General features: G+C 36.1%; 1 protein-coding gene across 8 annotated transcripts in view; it reads right to left on the reverse strand.

Moving 5' to 3' along the window:
• PTPN20 (protein tyrosine phosphatase non-receptor type 20) overlaps positions 1-26,569 on the reverse strand; it is a 123,684-nt gene that overhangs the window by 56,687 nt on the left and 40,428 nt on the right. For 7 of the 8 annotated variants that reach the window (XR_007145485.1, XM_047826223.1, XM_047826227.1 and 4 more), the window contains 3 exons: positions 16,008-16,105; positions 10,164-10,258; positions 4,145-4,254 (listed from right to left, as the gene is read on the reverse strand). The exons of the other annotated variant lie outside the window; for it this stretch is intronic. Coding sequence is in view for 6 of the 7 variants with exons in the window: in XM_047826223.1 (XP_047682179.1) it covers positions 4,145-4,254; positions 10,164-10,258; positions 16,008-16,105 (303 nt within the window). In the remaining variant the exon portion in view is untranslated. The remainder of the gene's footprint in view (positions 1-4,144; positions 4,255-10,163; positions 10,259-16,007; positions 16,106-26,569) is intronic. 8 annotated transcript variants of the gene reach the window in all.

Here is a 26,569-nt window from a genome sequence, read left to right on the forward strand (position 1 = left end):
TTTTCTGGCATTAATCCTTTATTAGTACAGATCTCAGTCTCAGTAACAGACCCCAGGACAGACCTAACCCTAAAGTGAAAATTAAAAAGAGGGGAAAAGAAGGGGACTGGGAAAGAAAAAGCAGCTCCTGTCTGCTCTCCCTGGGGAGCTGGCCTTGCTTCTGAGGGCCGGGCCATGCCACTCTCTTATCATACAGAAACCAATGTCACATAGCACTGATATTAGTTGCCATTGCAAGACTGTAATAAAGCAAAACAAAACCACCTAATCATCATATCTTAACAGACAGAACTCAAAAGAATAACCCGTAATATACCAACTGCAAGTTTCTTGTTCCTCATCGCTCCGAATCTCAGCTCTCAAAACCACCTGCTTGGTTAGACACTGATCTTAGATCATAAGCTTCCTGCTACTGCTGCAGCAGCAGTACCATGAATAAAGCTTTCCTTCTTTTTTCCAACCCAATCCAAGAATTTCCCCAAAGGTTCAGTTCCATGGATGTTTATCATATTACTTTATATTATAATAATATTTTTAAAAGAACTACCCTAACTGACCAACAAGAAGAGATTGACTATGCGGATAATTGTGCACTCATACAATGAAGTATCATTTAGGTTTTAAAAACTGTTGGGTAAATATGTGTTTATTAAAAAGCCATGTTGGGGCGCCTGGGTGGCACAGTCGGTTAAGCGTCCGACTTCAGCCAGGTCACGATCTCGCGGTCTGTGAGTTCGAGCCCCGCGTCAGGCTCTGGGCTGATGGCTCAGAGCCTGGAGCCTGTTTCCGATTCTGTGTCTCCCTCTCTCTCTGCCCCACCCTCGTTCATGCTCTGTCTCTCTCTGTCCCAAAAATAAATAAACGTTGAAAAAAAATAAATAAAAATAAAAATAAAAAGCCATGTTTACAAAGGAATGTGTTCATTTTTATTTTAAAAATAAATTTGTATTAAAACTTCCACTTCTGCCTAAAACGTAGAAAGCTGGTATAAGCATCACCCATACACTAACAACATGTAAAAGTTGAAAACTGCAAAATAAAAACCAATAAAAAAAATCTACTGGAGAGCTGTGGCTGCAGGACAACCAAGTAGTCTGAAGTCTAAGGAAAGACAGATGCCTCCAAGGAGAGACAGGTCACCAACACAAGTTCCTTGTAGCAGCTAATGGGAGAAAGAGATGCCAGACACCATACAAGTGTAAAAGAAGTATTCAGATAAAAAAAAAAAAAAAACTTGATGTATTCCTGAAGGCTGAATGTGGCCTAATGTGATAATTTAAAATTCCGGGAAGCCACAGATAAAAGAGTTTTGCAACACTCTTGCAGACTCAACAGGCCTCCAATAGGTGCTCATTAAAAAGCAAAAAATAAAGGAAACAGAGTAGGAAATGGAAGGAATCTTTCCCTCGGTGGTACAGGCTTGGAGGAGAAGAGTTACTACTACTGCAGAAAACGTATAAAGCCGTTACTTGGACCTACACCTCCGCATTGAAGAAACGTCTTCATTTGCAGGCAGAACAGCAGCAAACCCCACTGTGCACAGGTGAAGAATCACCGCCTCTGGGACAAGCAAAAGAAAAACACTCCACTCCTGGAGGAAGGGCAGGAAACAGTCTTAAGCTCAAGATCCTAAACCAATACTATAGTAAGTCTCTCACCACTAAGGAAACCTCCTCCGACAGGAAGCCTCCTCCCACAGTAAACCTACCAAAAATATAAAGCAGAGTTTGAATGCCATAATGAGGAGAGGCAGCATCACTGACAAAGCCCCTCCACTGACAACCAGGAACAGAGAACTTGCCTAAGGCCGAGACTGGACTACGACCACAAAACACTACCTGCCTTCCTCTCCAGGCCAGCCAGCACCAGGCTACCTACCACTAGAGCAGGGCCATGAGTGTAGGGAAGAGCACTTTTGAAGCACAGGTACATGGGGAAGGCCTAAAGCTAAGAATGGAACAGGAATGAGAAGGGAAACTCCAGCATTGCAGTTGCCACCCTAAGTACAGTTCAAATCTTGAGAAAGATTTAAATTTTAAGTTAATAGTTCACTGTAGGTCATGACAGCAACACAAAAGCAAAGTCCAGCTCATGTCCTAAACACACTAACTCAAGTACCTATACTAATGGCCTAACGGGGAATAGGCATAAATCCCATTTATCTCAATCTCTACTCTTCTACACCCAACATCAACACTCTATCAAAATTTACAAGATATACAAGAAGCAGCAACAATGACAAAATCACTATCAAAAGAACAAGGCAATCTACAGAAAAAAAATCTTAGAAATGACCCATGTGTTAGAATCATAAGAGAGGGAATTCTAAATAACTATAATTAATATGTGAAAGCTGTATGGAAAAGGTGAACAAAGTACATGAGCAGATAAGGAATTTGAACAGAGAAGGAAACTATAAGATAAAGTCAAAACCTTTGTGAGAGCTGAAGAATGCTTTCAAATGGGTTCATCAGGAGTAGACTAACACAGCTGAGGAAAGAGGCAATAAACTTGAAGATGAGTTGATAAAAATTACCTTAACTGAAACTCTAAGAGAAAAATTAGGAGGAAAAAAGGTAAAAAGCATATTTGTACAGCCCCTTTGGAAAACAATTTGTCAATCATATACACTTACAATTTCAAAATCCCAATCATAGATACATTTACCTTAAAGAAATGAAAATGTAGCTTTACACAAGACCAGTATGTGAAAGTTTGTAGTGTTTTTTATCCATAATTGTTAAAATGTGGAAACACCCAACTGTGCCTCAACTGGTGAGTGGATAAACAAACTGGTGTAGCCATACAATGGAATACTATTCAGAAAAAAAAATTAAATACCAATAAAAGCAATGGTGTACATGAATATCAATAGCATTATAAAAAAAACTGTACTCAAAAGGCAACAGATTTATGATTCTGTTTATACAACACTTTGGAAAAGAAAACTAACAAGAATGAAAAGAGATTACTGGTTGTCAGGTGCTTGTGTTGGGTTAGAGGAAGACTCAAAACAGTACAAGAGAAATTTAAAGGGTGAAGGAAATGCACTATATGCTGACGGTGGTGGTAGACCTTTTGTCTAACCTTACAGAACTGTATGCTAATTTTCTCATTAACTATTTTTGTGTCAGATCTGTATTTTAATAATTACATAAGTGTGAGATTGCCTTCAGTAGATTTGACATTTTCCAACTTTAAAGAAGTCATTAGACAAGATGATTCTGGCACTTGATCTAAGGTTGAAATGGGTGATCTCTATAGTCCTCTCTAGCTCCAAGGTTTTTGAGGTATGGGATTCCCCAATCTCACACAAAAATTTTACATATATATAAATGCATATGTTTTTATAATTTTTATAACTTTATATGTAAATCTATGTATGTTCATGGTTATATTTATGTTTACATTATATACAAATGTAAATACATATACACAAAAATTTCGACTATCTTCAGTATTATGATTTATTTTTTATACAATTTGTATTTTATTTTTTCCTCATAATATACCCTATGTGTAATCCAAAAAAAAGTTATTATTTTACTTACAAAGTATATATACTGTGCAACAAATAAAAATTTAAAAAATGAGGAAGCAGGTCATGTGCAAGTCTACACAAATCTATAATTCCTAGTATAAGAAAATATAAATAGCTCATTTTATTAAATTGACATGTTTGGATTGCAAGCATAATTCATTCTAAGTCTGTTAGAATGGAAACATGCTTGTAATCCAAAGCACTTGTATAACAAAGCAAATTTCAAGAACAATTAGCTCAGTTGTGATCATGTGACATTCGGCATCACATATTACTTGTATTGTAAGACATCGCTCATTTTTCAAGTTAAAATTTATTAGAAACGTTTGCTTGTCTTGCTGAGGACTCTCAAAACAAGTTACTCACAATCCAAGGTTTTACTGTAAATTAAAATATTTAAAGAAAGGGAGAGATTTGCCCTTATGAAGGTGAGGTGTGGAACATTTTCTTCATTCTTAAAAAAATCCTAGGAAATCATGTTTGCTCCATCTAAAAAAGTTTTTCCTAGCTCTTTCCCACATTTATATTAGAAATTTCTTGGTTCATCCCTCTGAAATATAGCTTCTTCAAGAATGTGATAATAAAAAGAGGATGAAGTCATACCGTGGAGCTGAGGAGGGACAGTCTGGGATGGCCCTGCAAGTTCTTCATCCTCACTGCTCCACTTGTCTCTTAGGAAGCCACTGGTGGCCCATATGCTTGGGTCACTGTCACTAGAAAAGAAATATATTTCGCTGTTCATGGTTTCAAACAATGTACACATTTTTTAAAGAATCTCTGATAATCCATATTAGTTATTCAGTTGACATTCATCTTTATTTCAGTTTAGCCATGTACTTCCGTTGTCAGCACCCAGAATTGGCCCACTTCAAAAGGGATCACTCTGAAGTCCCAATGTCTGATCACAAACTCCATCTCTTCCCACATTTATCTGGCTTGCAAACTAGCCATCTTGGATCAATCTACCTACGCCCCTTCTTTCCTCCTTTACCCAGGCTGTGAGAGAAAAGTACTGAGGTCACTGGGATTTCTGATATCAGCACAGAGCCATGTGGAAAATACTGTGATGTATGTCCCTGTTGAGTCTCCTCTACTTTTCTTCCACGACAGCTAATTCTGAACCACCACCCTCATTTAGACCCTATCTTAATTCTCTGCCTTAGTATAAACAGACCCCCTTCTGGAAAGTGCAAGCCAGGAAGCAAGAATTCGTTCAACTAATTCTCTTTTAAAATGTGTACTTATGGGGCACCTGGGTGGCTCAGTCAGTTAAGTGTCCGACTTCAGCTCAGGTCATGGTCTTGTGGTTTGTGAGTTCGAGCCCCACATCAGACTCTGCACTACCAGCGCAGAGCCTGCTTCTGATCCTCTCTCTCCTTTTCCCTGGCCCCTCCCCTGAACTCTCTCTCTCTCTCTCTCTCTCTCAAAAAATAAACATTTTAAAAAATAAAATGGGTACTTAGATACATCAACATGTTTCATTATTCTTTACTTTCTCCCTGATCGAAATTAATCCTTCCACATTCAACTCCACACCTTCTATCTCCTAAGTCTTTTCTTTGAAATGACATTTTCATATATATATATATAATTAATCTCTCCCTATGTACAAATTCTGCCATAACATAAGAATACTCAATTCTCCCTAATCTTAAAAATAGAAACTCTTTTCACCCATAGCTAATATCATCCTCAATGGGGAAAAACTGACAGCTTTACCCATAAGGTCAGGAACATGACAGGGATGTCCATTCTCACCACTGTTGTTCGACAGAGTGTTGGAAGTCTTAGCCTCAGCAATCAGATAACAAAAAGAAATAAAAGGCAACCAAATCAGCAAGGAAGAAGTCAAACTTTCATTCTTCACAGATGACATGATACTCTATGTGGAAAACTCGAAAGACTCCACCAAAAAACTGCTAGAGCTGATATATGAACTTAGCAAAGTCACAGGATATAAAATCAACATTCAGAAATCGGCTGCATTTCTATACACCAATAATGGAGCAGCAGAAAGAGAAATCAAGGAATTGATCCTATTTACAATTGCACCAAAAACCATTAAATACCTAAGAATAAACCTAACCAAAGAGGTGAAAAATCTATACACTGAAAACTATAGAAAGCTTATGAAAGAAATTGAAGAAGACACACACACACACACACACACACACACACACACACACAAAAGGGAAAAGATTCCATGCTCCTGGGTAGGAAGAACAAATATTGTTAAAATGTGGATACTACCCAAAACAATCTACACATTCAATGCAATCCCTATCAAAATTACACCAGCATTCTTCACAGAGCTACAACAATTCTAAAATCTGTATGGAACCAGAAAAGACCCCAAATAGCAAAAGTAATGTTGAAAAAGAAAACCAAAGCTGGAGGCATCACAATTCCAGACCTCATACCGTATTACAAAGCTGTAATCATCAAGATAGTATGGTACTGGCACAGAAACAGACACATAGATCAATGGAACAGAATAGAAAACCCAGAAATGTACCCACAAACATACAGCCAACTAATCTTTGACAAAGCAGGAAAGAATATCTAATGGAAAGAAGAGTCTCTTCAGCAAATAGTGTTGGGAAAACTGGACAGTGACCTGTAGAAGAATGAACCTGGACCACTTTCTTACACCATATACAAACAATAAACTCAAAATGGATGAAAGACCTAAATGTAAGACAGGAAACCATCAAAATCCTAGAAGAGAAAACAGGCAACAACCCTTTTGACCTTGGCCACAGCAACTTCCTACTAGACATATCTCCAGGAGCAAGGGAAACAAAGGCAAAAATGAACTATCAGGACCTCATCAAGAGAAAAAGCTTCTGCACAGGAAAGGAAACAATCAACAAAACTAAAAGGCAACTGATGGAATGGGAGAAGATACTTGAAAATGATATATCGGATAAAGGGTTAGTATCCAAAATCTATAAGGAACTTATCAAACTCAACACCCAAGGGGCACCTGGGTGGCTCAATCGGTTAAACATCCAAATTCAGCTCGGGTCATGATCTCACGGTTCATGAGTTCAAGCCCTGCGTTGGGCTCTGTGATGACAACTCAGAGCTTGGAGACTACTTCAGATGCTGTGTGTCCTTCTCTCTCTTCCCCTACCCCACTCGTGCTCTATCTCTGTCTCTCAAAAATAAATAAATGTTAAAAAATTAAAAAAAAAACTCAACACCCCCCAAAAAATAATCCAGTGAAGAAATGGGCAGAAGATAGGAACAGACACTTTCCCAAAGAAGACATCCAGATGGCTAAGAGACACATGAAAAGATGCTCAACACCATTCATCATCAGGGAAACACAAATCAAAACAATGATGAGATACGACTTCACACCAGTCAGAATTCCTAAAATTAACAACTCAGGAAATAACAGATATTGGAGAGGATGTGGAGAAAGGGGAACACTTTTGCACTACTGGTGGGAATGCAAACTGGTTCAGCCACTCTGGAAAACAATATAGATATTCCTCAAAAAATTAAAAATAAAGCAACCCTGTGACTCAGCAATTGCACTACTTGGTATTTATCCATAGGATACCAAAATGCTGACTCAAAGGTGCACCTGCACCCCTATGTTTAAAGCAACCCTATCAACAACAGCCAAATTATGGAAAGAGCCCAAATGTCCATTGAATGACAAATGGATAAAGAAAATATTATACGCACACACACACACACACACACACACACACACACACACACAATGGAATATTACTCAACAATCAAAAAGAATGAAATCTCGCCATTTGCCACAATGTGGATAGAACTAGAATGTATTATGCTAAGTGAAATAATATGTAAGTGATGAATCACTAAATTCTACTACTGAAACCATTATTACACTATATGTTAACTAACTTTGATTTACATAAATTTTTTTTAAAAAAGAGAAAATAGCTGTGTATACATATATACATACAATGGAATATTACTCAGCCATCAAAAGTAATGAATCTTGTCACCTGTAATGACCTGGATGGAGATGCAGTATGTTCGTTATGCTAAGCAAAATAAATCAGTCAGGGAAAGATAAATACAATAGAATACCACTCATATTGTGGAATTTAAGAAGCAAAACAGATGAACATATTGGATGGGGGAAAAAAGAGGGAAACAAATCATAAGGGTCTCATTACAAAAGAAAACAAACTGAGGGTTGATGGAGGGAAGTGGGTGGGGGATGGGCTAAATGGATGACGGGTATTAAGGAGGGCACTTGTCATTATATGTATGTCATATGTTTATGTCATATATTGAACATTGTGTGTTATATGTAAGTGATGAATCACTAAATTATACCACTAAAAACAATATTACAGTATATTTTAACTAACTAGAATTCCAATAAAAATTGGAAAAAAATAGAAACCCTTTTCAACCTCCTATCTCAAACAGATTTTTCAAATACTAGCCATACCCATTTTCTGTTCCTTTCCAGCTTCTTACTACTCCGTTTACTTGTGCTTTCATTCATAGCCCCATTTAACAAAAGCCTCCTAATTTGACTTCTGGTTCTAATCTCTGATGTCTAAAGACAACTGTTCCTAAATTCAAATTTAATTATGCCTGCCCATCACCTTCAAGATAAACCCAGGCTTCTTACATAAGTTTAAGACACTGGCAATCTGGCCCCAGCCAATCTGTTCGTCATCCCTACTAATCTCCTTTATGTATCTTATGTTTTAATCTTAACAAAAAAAATGCCTTTTTCTTTTGCTTCTGGAAGTGATTTAAAGTTTCTTACTCTTTCTCCTTCTCATCTTTTTTAAGATTACTGTAAATATCTAATTGCTCCCCACTTCTTGCCACCTATCATCCACCTGGCGACCAGCAATCCTCTTTTTCTAGATAAACAGACAGACAGACATATGCATGGATACAGCAAAAAAAAAAAAAAGTCCCTGTACTTTCTTTTCATTCCAACAAATGGACTAAAATATGTACTCCTTGATCTCACATATATCAACTTCCTTCACATTCTGGCCCACCTTACGTTTGGCTGTACCTCTTACCTTCTCAAGCTTCCTGGCATTCCAATTCACATGTACCCTACAACTCTTGACACATAACATTTATCACCATTAATAAGATATTTTCACAACTTCTTACCTTTGCTCAAACCTCTTCCTCCAGCTTGACATTTTCTTCCTTTCCTTTTCTTTTTTTTTTTTTAACTTTTATTTATATTTGAGAGACAGAGACAGAGCGCAAGTGGGGAAGGGGCAGAGAGAAAGGGAGACACAGAATCCAACGCAGGCTCCAGGCTCTGAGCTGTCAGCACAGAGCCCGATGTGGGACTCAAACCCACAAACTGTGAGATCATGACCTAAGTCGAAGTTGGACGCTTAACCGACTGAGCCACCCAGGCACCCCATCTTCCCTTCCTTTTCACCTGCTAGATTTCTACTTATTTAAGGTCCTAAATCCAACCTATGTATCTTTTCTTCAAAGAAGCTGGTGAAGCCCCCTATACATATTTATCTGTCTTCTATATTCACAATCCTTGGACTTTGACTCTATAGTAGTATTTACTACATTGTACTTAAATTTGTCTTTTACATATCTGTTTCCTTAATTAAACTATAAACTAGGGGTGCCTGGGTGGCTCAGTCAGTTAAGGATTTGACTTTGCCTCAGGTCATGATCTTATGGTTCACAGGTTTGAGCCCCGCATCGGGCTCTGTGCTGACAGCTCAGAGCCTGGAGCCTGCTTCAGATTCTATGTCTCCCTCTCTCTCTGCCCCTCCCCTGTTTCCACTCTGTATCTCTTTCAAAAATAAATAAACATTAAAAACAATTTTTAAAAACCTATAAAGGGCAAGAGCTGTGTAATATTTTGCAGTTGTGTACAGTGTTTAGTATATAATCAGTATCTAGTAAATTAATATAAACTATTAGATTATAATAGTATCTCAAAATGCCTTTTGAATTATTATTTGTTCACCTAACACACTTTTGAAAGTTATATATGCAAGTTACCTATTATACACATTATTATGCAGTGCTATGCCACTAATATTAGTTACAAATCTCTAAGGAAATATGGCTCACTAAAATGTTCTCTTATTTGACATGATTTTGCATGTAACACCTAAATGTGAACAGTTTATAAGGATGAATATTATTTTTGTTTTGTTTTTCTAATGGAAATTTACTTTTCTTTTGGTTCCTTAAATTCTTTCATATATAGTACCAAAAATTCACCACGCTAACAATTCTATTGTTTCCAGCACATTATTTTCTTTCTGGAACCAAATATCATTTCTAGTAAAATTTAGTTGTGTACTGAGCTTTACCTTACTTCAAGTACACTGTCCTCTCCAAGGTTCCAAACACCATGACTCTGGAAACGTACAATTGTTGAGATGACAGAGAAATTACATTGTTTAGGGATATCTTTTTCATCTGTTAATACTATATTTATGAGATCATAAATACATCTTATTTCTAGCCAAATCAGGCTGTACTTACTACAAAGAGCTGTATCTTGAAAAACTAACCAAACATTTGAAGGCCATTATTCACTGTCTCCACTGAGAGAGCTAGCTATGAATATGAATAGAAAACTCACTAAACAAGCACATTATACCTTTCTGTAGCATCTTTTAAAATATCCTCATAATCATTTTGGGAACTCTGAGGAGAGAATTTTACCTCCTCTGAGCTATCTTCCTTTGCCAAAACCTACAGGAATAAGAAAGGAAAGAAAATTATGGCTATGATTTTAGGAATGTATAGTTTAAAAGAAATATGATTTCTATAGATTTTTTATTTTTTAATGTTTATTTATTTTTGAGAGAGAGAGAGAAAGCACAGGGGAGAGGCACAGAGAGGGGGAGACAGAGAATGTGAAGCAGGCTCCACACTATCAGTGCAAAGCCCAACATGGGGCTCGAACTCACAAACCACGAGATCATGACTTGAGCCAATGTCGGACACATAACCAACTGAGCCACCCAGGCACCCCCGATTTCTATAGCTTATTAAGAAGAGTGCTAAGGTATTTAATAACAGAATTAAAACCACAATCACAGTTTGATTTCTATTCCTATAAAATCACTTGAAATGTATTTCTCCCTAGTAAATATTTTCCAAACTGTAAAAATAGAGTATAAAGTACTATGCACACACAAATGATTTTTACTGAGTCACCCAAGTTATTTTACAAAAGTTGATAAAAATAAGCTTAATTTGTGATAAGAAAAAAAAAAGACTATCACTGTAGCCCAGTGAAGATTCTTATAATGAATTCTTATCACATTTAGTTTACATACAAAATTCTTAGCACTATATTTATCTTTATTTTAATACTTATGTAATCTAATCCAGTAATTAATTCTAAGTATGTTTCTGCCATGAGATTTTCTTCTGCCCCCTAGACTTTTTTCCACTTTGTTGCATTCACAGAGTCCTGTATAGTAAAAAAATAATAATAACAAAAAAAAATGAGAGTAGAGGGGAAAAATCACATTAAACTAAAAATTCAATCAATATTTTAGCCCTCAATTCTGTTTCAATTAATCCATTCATCTGACAATTGTTTTCTGAGGACCCAGTATGCACAGATAGTGGTCCAAGTGCTATGGATAAAACAGTGAACAAGAGAGGTATGTGTTCTGCCCTTGCAGAGCATATATACTCTCATGGGGAGAAAGAAAACACACAAGCAAACATATACAAATTACAGCTGGTGGTGTTACTGCAGTAACAGAATATGGTGATACGTAACTGCCATGTACCTAAAAGGCAAAAGGAAGGGCTAAGCAAAGAGACAGGGAAGCATCCTGAGCGAAAGAAACAGCAGATCCCAGGTCCAGGCAGAGCCTCTGGCCTCTGCCTAACTGACCACCCTCACCTCATGCTTATTTCTCATGCAGCATCAAGTCACAGCCTATATACCATGTCTTTTCATCTTTTCTCACATCTTTTACACATCTTTGACAACTCTGATTGTGTAAAACTTATTAATCTTTCCCCGCTCGCAAGTATGTGTGTGTGTGTGCGTGTGCATGTGTGTGTGTGTGTTTTGCTTATTCCATGAAACTTTTTAGACCTGAAATACCTATTGTGGGCATATATACAGCCATCATTCCAGAACATGGACTCAAACACAATCAATTTTAGAAACAAGCACGTTAATGGAAAGATGTAAACAATTACCCAACGCTGTTCTTACCAAGCATATTCATTTGGTTGAACAAATCAACACATATAAGTTATTAGGTTTTTAATCTAATATGAATAAGGATTGCTTGAAATTAAAGTTAACTCATATTTTAGCAGTAGTTTTCTAAATACAGTAAATTCTAGTGGATTAGCTAATTGTCATTTTGAATAATACATAAAACATAAAAAGTCTTTCCTTGTGGTGACACAAGTATAGCACAACATACAGAGTTGTTGAGTCATTATGTTGGACACCAGAAACTAATGTAATACTGTGTGTCAACTGTACTTAAATAAAAATAGGTAGATAAATAAATAAAAATTGAAATAAAAAGATAAAAAAGTCTTTCCCTATGCAAGAAAACCATCTACTCTGAAATACTTTTCCAAAATTTTTTAACATTTGCTTTTAATATTTGGGGACTTAATTCACCTAGAAACAATTTCGATGTGAAGTGTTCCTCACCCACTCTGCGCAACCACCAAAAATGATCTTGCGTTCAACTGGACATTCACGAGATCCAGTAGGCCACACCTGGTACCAGATGAGCTTTGCAGAGGATACGGTGGAAAACCACAACATGTGAGCAGGACAGTCTTAGGCTTGGCCTCATTAAGAGTCCTAGCAGCATTCTAGTGTAAGCTCAGGTGTGAAGCAATGGGTGGGTGGGTACCTAAGTCCCCCTCCTTAGAAACCTCAAGCAGCACAGGAACCCGTATCTCTTGTAAGAATGCATGAACCTAACCTAGGGCTCACTGCAAGGGGATTCCCACATTCATGCCATTAGTACTCTCATTAAGACATTTATTGTCCTAGTCATAATCCTCCCAGTCTGGGGATCATTTTTATCATAGCCAATGCCACCTGGTAATACAGCTGATAGTCCACTTTTACCAGGTTTCCAGAGAAACAGGGTGCTAGAAGGCTAACACAAGATCATTTTCTCGTTGTGAAAAAGAAAAGGTTCATTCATCTTTACTCACAGGCAATAATGTCATTTTATTTTTCCTGTTGGAATAACCAATTATACCAGCACCATTAATTGAGCACACCATTCTAGAAATCTACAATGTCACATGAAAAGCTCCCATATGTGTATAGGTCTTTTCTAGAATTTCTATGCAGTTTCATGGGTCTTATTTGCCACTTCCTATACTGTTTTCACATTTCCTTAATTCCTACAGCGTTCTAATAGGCCTTGACACTCTGCAGTGCCAATGGCCCTCTCCACCACATACATACTCTTGCTTTCTTTCTTAATACTGTCTTGCCTATTCTTGACCTTCTGTTTTCCCAAAAGCTTTTTGATCAGTTGATCAAACCTCAAATATACACTAACAAAACAAAACTTTGGAATTTTTACTGAAATTAAGTTAAATTCATTTCATATTTAAATTAGAGATAACTGTTTTCTTTATTATATTAACTCCTCTTATCCATTAATATGATACAGCTATACATCAAAATATTTTTAAATATTCTCAGGAAAGGCAATTCATACCATTTATTAAATTGACTCTCACATACTTTATAGCTGTAAATATAATAGTATAATCCATTATGGTAGATAATTTGTATTTAATATTTGGTATACATTTGCTAACTACTGCATAATGAGAAAATCACGTTTTTATATACTGTAATTTTATACTTATTCTATTATAAATATTTTAAATTTCCATTATGATTTCTTCTTTGACCCACGAGTTTTGAGTATGTCTTTAAATTCCAAATGCATATTTTTTCTATTTGTGGTTGATTTCTAAGTGAATTTCTTTATGTCAGAGATCACAGTCAGCGCTATAAACTTAAATATATAGTATTATTTGAAATTTGTTAAGATATATTTTGATTTGGTACATGGTAAATTTTTATAAATGGTCCATGTATGCTTGAAAAGAATATGGGTTCTCTAACTTCTGGATGCAAGTTCTATATATATGTTCATTATATATATCTTGCTAAATTTTTTTGTTATTTCTCTACTCTTAACTATTATCTATTCTATTAATAAAGATATATTTTTAAATGGTCTACTCTCATAGTGAAATTATCAATTCTCACTTCTAATTCTGATTTACATATTCTGGTGCTTATAAATTTAGAATTTTATATCCTCCTTGTGAAGTAAACCTTCCCGTATTATATAGTGACCTCTAAAGCCTAATGTTTTTTGCTTTTAAGTTCGTTTGTCTGACATTACTATAGCTACATTACCTCTCTTTTGTTAGTATTGCTCTGTGTATCAGGGGGAAAATGTTCCCCAAAGATTCCTTCTCATTAACCTATACAGATGACCAACGAATTAAATGAGTTCTACAGAGTTGGCTTAGTCCTGAAAGCTAGTTTATCAATGCTAATTGGTAAAACAAATCCCTAAGCATTAATTTCAGGATAATTAAAACAGGAATGTGAGGATGGAGAAAAAGGAGAATACTATTGCACCAACACAGTCCCTCTCTTCTTCCAACAAGACATGTTTAAAAAGCCATTTTCTTAGCACTTGCTCACTGAGAAAAAATGACATCACCTGAGTAAGAATTCCTACCATAATTTAAACCTGAGACATATTTCAAGTCACACTTCAAAATCAACTTGATTACATTTATCCAAGAAGCGAACTGTTTTAGATGGCTGCAATTCAAATTAAAGGCTCACTTAGGACTCTAATACATCTTTGATTGAATGAAATGTGATTTGGCCAGCAACGCCAAGAAGGTACAAGGAGAAATATACTAAATTACCAAGATGTCAGGTCTTTTCAGAGATTGCTCACTGAATCAAATTTGTGTCAAATTAAAGAAAGGGCTAGATAAATTTTTACGAGGAGCCTAAGTTGGGTTTTTTGTACTGCATATGCCAAGGACATATGAGGACAAAGTGAAAGCAGTAATACTAAGAGACAGGAGCCTGGTTTCTAGTCTTTTCTCTGTGGTTGAAGAGCTGTATGAGCACAGACAAATCATTTTAGCTCTCCAGGACTTAGGTTCTTCATGTCTAAAATGATTGTTGGAATAAAAATGATTTGACCTAGCTTCCAAATACAATCATCTACAAGTCTATGAGTCTAGATAATTCCTACAGACAGCATCATAACTCAAAGGGCATCAAGTGGCTGTAACATCAAATTAATTCATGAAATGTTAAAAGCAAATTCTGGTAAAATCAGCTGGTTTTCCCAACATACTCTAAAAACCATCCAGAAATGATCGCTAAGACACTCTTTTCTAAAATGAAACTTTAAAGGATATCAAAACTTATCCTAGATAGGTCAAGCCATAAAATATGGGGATAAAAAAAACAATAAAATGTATTTAGTTCTAGAAGGGAGTCAAGCATGGTTATAAAAACGATCTACTTGGGACATTCTATGAAGGTGCTCATTTTGAAATTATCGGTCCTTCAAGTAGAAAATCCTTCTGATCAGAGAAAAGTATCAACAATGGAGCTGAGAGCCCAGCAGTACACTAAAAATTGGAGACTGCCAGTCAGATACGTGATCGTGGGTGGCCCTGATGCAGCCACCTTACATGTCACAGAGGAACGCACAGATTCTTACATGAGAGAACAATCAAACCATAGCACTGTTTTTCAAAGAGCAGCATGACTGTCAGCCCTTGGGTGGGGATGGCAACCAAACTGGAAAGTTAGGACAGCAATGTCTGTTCTTGGTACTTATTTTTATCTCTAATAATGCTGCAACTTACAGAATGTGAGTATGAGGACAGCAACATGGTAGAAGTCCCAAAGTTCCAGTAGATAAAAAAAACTGCAAGCCACCCACACGATGACAATGCATTTCGCTTTTTGTGCTTTAATCCTGGCAGTTAACCTCCACAAGGGAGGAGACACATGTCAAGGTGAGAGTTTTTGCCCCAGATTTTTCCCAACTCTCTACCTTTCCATGGTTTGGAGATACTGCGCCATGTCTCTATCAATTAAAATTCCATCATCAATATACCTAAAAGTGCTTCAAATTTTATGTGGAATTTATTCTGTATCTCTATCAGTAGCACAAAATGAAATAGATGCCAAAATAAGTAAACTTTCCAGAATAGTATCAAAGGTTTTTTTTTTTCTTTAGAGTCACAAAGAGTTGCACTCTTTCAAATAGATATTTGGGTCATCTTCAACACCAGAATGAAATGGAACTGAGAATGATTATGCTGAGGAGAACAGAATAGACACCTATTCCTTAGAGGGCTTACTCAGTGATTTAGGCATTAGTCACAATCAATTAGCAGAGATTCCCTCGTCTAGTTTTACCTCACGAGTCACTGATCTAGGTGTCTGACTTGATGAAGGCAAACTCTCCCAGGAAATCACGTCTTTCAAATTAGAGTCCTCTCCCTCCATATCTTTTCCTGAACAAAGAGAAGGGAAGAATTGATCAAATGCAAAGGGCTACACAGAGAAAGGGTGTGCCTTAATGAGAAAAGCCAAGCTACATAAGGGGAATCCACTTTCTTGTTGTAGAGTCATCTCATCTTTATCTCCTGTATTAATCACTTTTCTCCCTGCGTTAAAAAAATAACAGAGCAAACATGATCCTTCTTCTAGGATCATTCTCAGTTCATTTAAGTTAATTTTTGAGCGGTCCCTTTGTTCCTACTTCCAAATTATTTAAGAAAGTACTCTTCAGATAAATCCTAAATATACACAACTTACAGAACATATGTACTAGGTATTACAGAATATAATTCTTTCTTCAGGGTCTACTTCTGGGATAAAGAGCAGCGTGTTACATATGCCTCACTTTGACTTCTTGAATTATTAATCATAAATAAATAAGCAAAATGTTAATGTATACAGAAAATCATTTCAGGCTTTATTGAAGAATATAATATGAATCCTCCCTAGGAAACTCTGTGCTGGTTTTATTATAGGAGCATTGTTAATTACTCTCTTTCACTGAACAGAGTATTTCAGAGAGGAACAAAAGGAAATATTTTTCTCTGATCTTAGAACTAAGATTTCAGAGTACTGTCCCCATATCATAGCAGCCATAAATATTATGATTTAGAAATTTTGTGACATGGCTATTATAAAATTAATAGTATAAAATATAGTAAAAAATATAGTAAACAAGTACTTTGTAACAAAAAGTGCACTTGTGAATGTGTTAAAAAGAAAACCAAATAGAAATTGTGAACTATTAAAACACATGAGTTGATTTTATATTTATATACATATGTATCTATATGTATCTATCTTAAGAAACATCAATGAAAAAACAACATATCAAAACTAATGTGAAAGTTAGCTAAAGCAGTGTTTAAAGGGGAAATGTACAGTTTTAAATACATTTATAACAAAAACAGAAAAACTGACAAATATTAGGTTTATATGTAATCATAAAGGCTAAGAAAAACTGAGGAAATCTCCAAAAAAAGTAGAAAGTAAGACATCATCAAGAAATACAGCAAATAGAAAATAATTTAAAACAATAGAACAATCAACAAAATCAAAGACTTGAAAAAAAGACTTAAAAATACGCAAACTTCTTTCACTACTCAATTTAATTAACATTAAGAAGGAAAAAGGGCACAGCCACAGACCCAACTATCACTTTTATTCATTTATTTGTTTCTTTGTTTATTTTTGACACAGACAGAGCGTGATCGGGGTAGGGGCAGTGGGAGAGACACAGAGAGACAGAATCCAAAGCAGGCTCCAGGCTCTGAGCTGTCAGCACAGAGCCGGACTCGGGGCTCAAACCCACGAACTGGGAGATCATGACCTGACCTGAAGTCAGATGTTTAACTGACGGAGCCACCCAGGCACCCCCCAGCTATCACTTTTAGAACTAAATCCTTTTGGGGTGCCTGGGTGGCTCAGTCGGTTAAGTGGTTAAGTGTCAACTCTTTGATTTCTGCTCAGGTCATGATCTCACAGTTCCTGGGATTGAGCTTAGCATCTGGCTCAAGGAGCATTTGACAGCAAGGAGCCTGCTTGGGATCCTCTCTCTCCTTTGCTCTCTGCCCCCACCCCCACTCACACACATTCTCTATCTCTCAGGATGAATAAATAAACTTAAAAAAAAAAAAAAACTTAAAAGAAGTAAGTATCTTTAGACAAATTTGACGAAATGGAAACTTTTATAGAGAATTATAAACCATCAAAATCTACTCAAGAATGTGTAGAAAGCATGAATAATATAATAGCCAGTTTAAAAGTTCAATAATTAAAAATCTCATCCCAGGAGGTAAAAGGCATCTGGAGCCAGAGAGGCTTCCAGATGAAATTTTATCAAACTTTCAATGAACAAAATATCTTTCTTATACTAATTATTTTAGAGATTTTTTTAATGTAAAGTTACCAAATTTATACTAAAAGGTTAAGAAAATTCTCACATAAAAACAAAATATATAAAATACAAGTAAGAAAAATCATAAGCCAAATTCAAAAATGGACATAGATGCAAAAATCCTAAGTAAAATATTAGTAAAAAGTGCAATGAAATAAATGTGTTGATTTAAGTAACATTTATCAAAAAAATTCAACGTATGCTCAATATCATACAAATCTATCAATATAAATGGGTACATAACAAATGTTAACTAAAGGACAGAAATCACAGTATCATCTGAACATATAATAAAAAATCTGAATTTTCAAAATCTGAATTTGAAAAATTCAGTAGTCTTTCAAGGGAGAAATAGAAGGGAACTTCTTTAACTAATAGAAAAGGTTATCTATTCAAAATATTGAGCCAACATTATACTTCATGGTAAAACTTTAGACATATTCTCATTGTTTAAGGAAAACATAAAAATGCCTGCTACTACTACCCTTATTTAACACTGAATAATATATGGGGTCCAAGCACTAAAACAAAAGAAGAAAGGGGGAAAAAAACCTTAGGGATTAGAAACAAAAGCAAGTAAACCATATATATAAATACTGTAATTGTCTTACACAGAAAATTAAAGAGACTCTATAGTCAAACACTAGAAATAATAAGAAAGTTTGACAGGATAGCTGATAATAAATTAGAAACATTCCATAAACCAACAATAACCAACTAGACATTGCAACAAAAGAAAATGTATCATTCACAATAGAAATAAAAATATAAGGTAACTAGAAATAAACCAAAAATATATAGTAAAAATTGCAAACATTTTATTCAAGTGTAAAAAAAAATACAATTACTAATGAACCCATATTCATATAGAAGAAAACCCAGTATCATAATAATGATAAGAATCCTTTAAACTAATTCACAGATTCAATGTAAATCCAATCAAAATTCAAGCAGGGTGTGTGTGTGTGTGTGTGTGTGTGTGTGTGTGCGCGCGCACACGCGTGCACACTCTGTATGTAGACAAACTAGAGAATACAAGTCTAAGAACAGCAAAGACAACTTGGACAAGGAGAACAGATTGGGGGCATTTGCCCTATCAGATACCAATACTCATTATAAGCTAAAGTAATCAACAATGTGAATTAATGTAAGAATAGAAAAACAGATGAAGAAAAGAGAACAGGGATTCAAAAACAGACACAGGAACATGAGAGCCTTTGCCATTTGATAGTGGTGGCACTGGCGATCAGTAGGGAAAACACTGAAACAAATGGGATTGGGGAACTGGCTTTCCCACCAGAAAAAAAAAAAAAAAAAAAAGAAAGAAAGATTATATCCCTATCTCAGAGCATGATAAGATCAAAGATCAAAATATACAAGATAAAATAAAAGAAGCTATTTTTATTATCTCAGCATAGGAATAGATTTTTGAATTACAAAAACACAACTTATAGAAGAAAATATTGATAAATCTGAATATTCAATAAAAAATACTGTCAACAGGGGTACACCTGGCTGGCTCAGTCAAAAGAGCATCTGACTCTTGATCTCAGGGTTGTGTATTCAAGCCCCATCTTGGGTATAGAGATTACTTAAAAATAAATTCTTAAAAAAACAAAAATAAAATATACTGTCAACAAAGCTTTAAAAATGCATTCACCAGGAAGAAGGGATATAAAGGATATATATCTAGGATACATACAGAATTTTTGAAATTCAATAGGAAGACAAGCCAATAGAAAATAACGAGTAAAGTATATTAAACTAGCGGATACTCTTAGTTGGAAGTAACAACAACCAACCTCTGCTGATTTGAGAATAAATAAAATTCATTGCATGTCCTCTGGACAACTCCTCTAACCACCTGAATGCTGAGGGTGCACATTTAACACTCCTGATACTGAAGGCTAAAACTGCACCATACTAAAAATCACTGAATATATATGTGTAGAATTATATCTGGACTTTTTACTTGGTTCCATTGATTCCTACTTCTGTCCTTATGCTAGTGTCATAGTATCTTAATTATTACAGCTCTGTAAGATGTCTAGAAATCAAGTGGTTTAAGTCTTTCAATGTTGTTCTTTTTCAAAACTGTTGCCATTTTTAAAGCATTTTTTAAAGTTTATTTATTTTTATTTTGAAAGACACAGAGACAGCGAGAATGGTGGAGGGGCAGAAAGAGAGGGACAGAGAGAATCCCAAGCAGGCTCTGTGCTACCAGCAGAGAGTCCGATGCAGGGCTCGAACCCACAAACCGTGAGATCATGACCTGAGCCGAAACCAAGAGTTGGATGCCTAACCGACTGAGCCACCCAGGTGCCCCCAAAATTGTTGCTATTATTTTTGGGGGGTAATTTAATGGTAATTAATTTCAAAAAGTAATTCTGAAATAGCATGGAAAGAAAAAGAAAATCCTTATGTCACATCATTTAAAAAAAAAGAAATGAAATAAATCAGAGATCTAAATCTAAAAACTAAACTGTAAATTTTAGAAATAAACAGGAGAGAATGTGATTTACAATTATGCAAATGTCTTAGTACACAAAAAACATGAAAGGTAAAATAAAAACTGATAAATTAAATTTCATCAAAATTCACTGTTTAATAATTTCTCAGGTTTCTCTTGATTTTATACAATCAGTAAATTTCCAAGTGTCATATATCATACCTTAATTTCACCTCTTTGATCCCAGTTCATTCATGTGGCTCATGATTTTGCTCAAGTTCCCTAATTTCTCTATGCTTCAGGCTCATCATCTATAGAACAGAAATACTAACAGTGCCTGTATCATAAGGATGTTATAATGAGGGAGGGAGTTAAGATGGCAGAAAAGTAGGGGAACTGGGATTTTCCTCGTCCCTCAAACACAACTGTATCGAGGTCAGATCACTTGGAACATCCAAGAAATCAATCTGCAGAGTGGCAGAAGAATCTCTACAGTTGGAGGGAGACAGCTTGGCAGGATCGAGGTGTGTGTATGTGACTTGCGGGAGATAAAACAGCATAGGCACGAAGGGGAGGGAACCCCTTCTGTGGAGAGACAAAAGGGAGAGAAAGAGGGGTCGTGAAAGGGTGGTATGGAGTTAGCACAAGAGGAAAACCTCTCTGGACCACAGACTGAGGAATGAGAAATACAGAGAGCGCCAGTTTTTCTTTTTTGCAAACAGGCTTAGGTGCTAAAACTTAGAGGTTCGAGTGCACAACCTTCTCTGGAGTGAATCCAGGAGCCCTGGCATACGCTCCTGGGGAGGAGCAAAGAGGCCCTGGAGTGCATAATGTGGTACAGCAATCTCAGAGGTGCACTGAGAGAGAACAATCCCTTTCTCGGACTCTGGGAAGAGGGTTTATTGTGTACCCAAGGACAAAAGACTCTGTAGGCGCCAGCCAAAGGCCTTTTATCAGCAGGGTGGAAAGGCTCTACTCTGGAACAGGGGAGAGAAGACACACCAAGCCGGGTCCTTTAAGACTTCGGGTTTTGAATCCCAGAGAATCAAAGATATTTATGTCCTAACGTGGAGGCACCCAAATATATAAATCAATTAATCACAAACATAAGCAAACTTATTGATAATAATACCATAATTGTAGGAGACCGTAATACTCCACTTACAACAATGGACAGATAATCTAGGCAGAAAATCGGTAAGGAAACAACAGCTCTGAATGACACATTGGACCACATGGACTTAACAGATATATTCAGAATATTTTATCCTAAAGCAGCAGAATACACATTCTTCTCAAGTGCACATGGGACATTCAACAAAATAGATCACATATTGGATCACAAAACAGCCTTCAACAGATACAAAAAGACTAAGATCATACCATGCATATTTTCAGATCACAACACTATGAAACTTGAAATCAACCACAAGAAAATATTTGGAAAGCCCCCAAATACATGGAGGTTAAAAAACATCCTATTAAAGAACGAATGGGTTAATCAGGAAATTAAAGAAGACATTTAAAAATACATGAAAACAAATGAAAATTAAAACATAACAGTCCAAACCCTTTGAAATGCAGCAAAGGCAGTCCTAAGAGGAAAATACATTGCAATTCAGGACTATCTCAAGAAGAAAGAAAGGTTCTAAATATACAATTAACCTTACACCTAAAGGTGCTAGAAAAGAAGCAGCAAATCAAGCCCAAAGCCCACAGAAGAAGGGAAATAACAAAGATCAGAGCAGAAATAAACAGTATAGAATCAAAAAAAATAGTACAAGAGATCAATGAAACTAAAAGCTGATGTTTTGAAAGAATAAACAAAATTGATAAATTCCCATACAGACTTCTCAAAAAGAAAAGACAGAGGACCCAAATAGATAAAATCACGAATGAAAGAGGAGAGATCACAACCAACACCACAGAAATACTAACAATTATTAGAGAATACTATGAAAAATTATATGCCAACAAACTGGACGATCTGGAAAAAAATGGAAAAATTCCTAGACAGTCACACACTACCAAAACTCAAATGGGAAGAAATAGAAAATCTGAACAGATGCATAGCCAGCAAAGAAATTGAATCAGTTATCAAAAATCTCCCAAGAAGTAAGAATCCTGGGCCAGATGGCTTCCCAGGGGAATTGTGCCAGACATTTAAAGCAGAGTTAACACCTATTCTTCTCAAACTGTTCCAAAGAACAGAAATGGAAGGAAAGCTTCCACATTCATTCTATGAAGTCAGCATTACCTTGATTCCAAAACCAGACATAGACTCCACTAAAAAGGAGAATTACAGGCCAATATTCCTGATGAACCTGGATACAAAAATTCTCAACAAGATACTAGCAAATCGAATTCAACAGTACATTAAAAGAATTATTCACCATGATCAAGTGGGATTTATTCCTGGGCTGCAGGGCTGGTTTTAATATTTGCAAATCAATTAAGTGCTAAGGTCACATTAATAGAAGAAAGGATAAGAACCATATGATGCTTTCAATAGAGGCAGAAAAAGCATTTGACATAAAACAGCATCCTTTCTTGGTAAAAACCCTCAAGAAAGTTGGGATGCAAGGAACATCAGAAAAGCCATATATGAAAGGCCCACAGCTAATATCATCCTCAATAGGGAAAAACTGAGAGCTTTCCCTCTAAGATCAGGAACACGACAGGGATGTCCATTCTCACCATTGTTGCTCAACACAATGTTGGAAGTCCTAACCTCAGCAATCAGACAACAAAAAGAAATAAATGGCATCCAAATTGCAAAGAAGTCAACCTTTCACTCTTCACAGATGACATGATACTCTACGTGGAAAATCCGAAAGACTCCACCAAAAAACTGCTAGAGCTGATACATGAATTCAGCAAAGTCGCAGGATATAATAGCAATATACAGAAATTGGTTGCATTTCTATAAACCAATAATGAAACAAAAGAAAAAGATATCAAGGAATCCCATGTACAACTGCACCAAAAACCATAAAATACCTAGAAATAATCCTAATCAAAGAGGTAAAAGGTATGTATGCTGAAAACTATAGAAAGCTCATGAAAGAAACTGAAGAAGGCACAAAGAAATGGAAAAACGTTCCATGCTCATGGATTGGAAGAATAAATATTGTTAAAATGTTGATACTAACTAAAGCAATCTACACATTCAATGCAATCCCTATCAAAATTACACCAGCATTCTTCACAGAGCTACAACAAACAATCCCAAAATTTGTACAGAACCAGAAAATATACCGAAAACATTACCAAAGTAATGTTGAAAAAGGAAACCAAAGCTGGAGGCATCACAATTCAAGACTTCAAACTGTATTACAAAGCTGTAATTATCAAGACAGTATGGTATTGGCACAAAAACAGACACATAAATCAACGGAACAGAATAGAGAACCCAGAAATGGACCTATATATATATGGCCAACTAATCTTTGACAAAGCAGGAAAGAGTATCCAGTGGAAAAAAGACAGTCTCTTTAGCAAATGGGAGAAGTGGACAGCAACATGCAGAAGAATGAACCTGGACCACTTTCTTACACCATACACAAAAATAAACTCAAAATGGATCAAAGACCTAATGTAAGACAGGAAGCCTTCAAAATCCTACAGGATAATCCTTCAGCCACCTCTTTGACCAAGGCACAGAAACTTCTTACTTAACATGTCTCTGGAGGCAAGGGAAACAAAAGCAAAAATGAACTACTGGGACCTCATCCAAATTAAAAGCTTCTGCACGGAGAAAGAAACAATCAACATAACTAAAAGCAACCGACGGAATGGGAGAAGACATTTCCAAATGACATATCAGATAAAGGGTTAGTATCCAAAATCTATAAAAAACTTACCAAACTCAAGACCCAAAAACCAAACAATCTAGTGAAGAAATGGGCAGAAGACATGAAGAGACACTTTTTCTTTTTGTTGTCTGATTGCTGAGGCTAGGACTTCCAACATTATGTTGAACAACAGTGGTGAGACGCTTTTCCAGAAGACATGCAGATGGCTAACAGACACATGAAAAAATGCTCACCATCACTCATCATCAGGGAAATACAAATCAAAACCACAATGAGATTCTATACAAATTTTAGGATTGCTTGTTCTAGCTTCTAGAAGAATGCTGGTGCAATTTTGATTGGGATTGCATTGAATGTATTGAATGCATTGAATGCATAGATTGCTTTGGAAACCAATTTGACATAAATTATATATAAAAAAACACAATCACAATGAGATACCACTTCACACCTGTCAGAATGGCTAAAATTAACAACTCAGGAAACAACAGATGTTGGAGAAGATGGGGAGAAAGGGGAACCCTTTGTTCTGTTGGTGGGAATGCAAACTGGTACAGCCACTCTAGAAAACATTATGGAGGTTCCTCAAAAAATTAAAAAGAGAACTACTCTATGATCCAGCAACTGTAGTACTAGGAATTTATCCAGAGGATACAAAAATGCTGATTCAAAGGGGCACATGCACCCAATGTTTATAGCAGCACTATCAACAATAGCCAAATTATGGAAAGAGCCCAAATGTCCATCAATTGATGAATGGATTAAGGTGTGGTATACACACACACACACACACACACACACACACACACAATGGAATACTACTCAGTGATAAATAAGGAATAAAATCTTGCCATTTGCAACAATGTGGATAGAACTGGAGGGTATTATGTTAACTGAAATAAGTCAGAGCAAAACAGGTATCATACAATTTCACTCATGTGGAATTTGAGAAACTCAGCAGATGAACACAGGGGAAAGGAAGGAAAAATAAAACAGAGAAGGAGGCAAACCATAAAAGACTCTTACACACAGAGAACAAACTGAGGGTTGCTGGATGGGAGGGGTGGGGGGGGTGGGCAGGGGCAATGTGTTAAATGGGTGATGGGCATTAAGGAGGGCACTTTTCAGGATGAGCACTGGGTGTCATATGTAAGAGATGAATCACTGGGTTCTACTCCGGAAGCCAAGACTACACTGTATGTTAACTAAAGGATATTTTTTTTAAAAAAGATGTTTTAATGATTAGATGAGGTATTATACTTGAAGCACTCAACAAAGTGCTGACAGGGTCAGCATTTAACATGTTGGTTATTACTGTTAATGTTTCAAGAATTCACTTTCTTCATTTACATTTTTTAAGATTTATTCCATTAAACCATGTGATTATTTTTCAATCTGTTGAAAAGAACTATCCAGAAGCTAGAAACAATGGTACTACAGTAGCAACAAAAAGCCCAGTGCCCAGATTTTGGTTCCTAAATACTATTCTCCAATAAAAGGAAACAAATCTCTGTGGAGAAATGGCTGAATTTAGGGCTAGGGTGTGGGTAAATACAAGATAAGCCTGAAGTATCTTGCAAAGCAATAAATTAATGAAATGCTAAAAAAAAAAAAAACCCAAAACACAGATATGGGATAAAGACAAGACACAGGAGTCAACCTGAAAGACATTCCAAGGGCCAAGGCTAGAACAATTTGAACAATAAGCTAAATGACAACTGGATTATAATAAAGTATAAAATAAATACAAATGATTCCAAACTCATAAACAAATGATCAAATAAATAAGTAGGGGAGAAGAGAGAAAATATTTTTATAGAATAATCCCAAAAACCATATGTATACCTCCTCTTCCAACAGGTAGAGTTTAATTCTTGCTCCCTTCCCCACTCATGAGAGCAGACTACACTTAGTGGCTCACTTCCAAAGAGTGAGAAAAAGGAAACACAGTAAATTTGTAGTAGAGAAAACACCTCTAGTAAATACCACCTTAACCATTATCAGTAGTGTCATGTGGATGTCATGTGCCTCCTGACATCATGTGACAAGAAGGGAACTTCACTTCTGTGGTGTTCCTCTCCCAAACCTATAATATTTTACGTCAAATACGTTTCTTAGAAAACTTCTTGGAGCAGCGCCAAATTCTAGTCCTGGGCTGTCTATCTCAGACCTTTATATGGGAAATAAATAAACTTACAGCTCTTAAAAGCCATCAGTGTTTCAGTTTTTCTACCATTCACAACGGTACCTAATCCTG

Source organism: Prionailurus viverrinus, chromosome D2 (assembly GCF_022837055.1).
Source record: "Prionailurus viverrinus isolate Anna chromosome D2, UM_Priviv_1.0, whole genome shotgun sequence".
Lineage (NCBI taxonomy): Eukaryota > Metazoa > Chordata > Mammalia > Carnivora > Felidae > Prionailurus > Prionailurus viverrinus.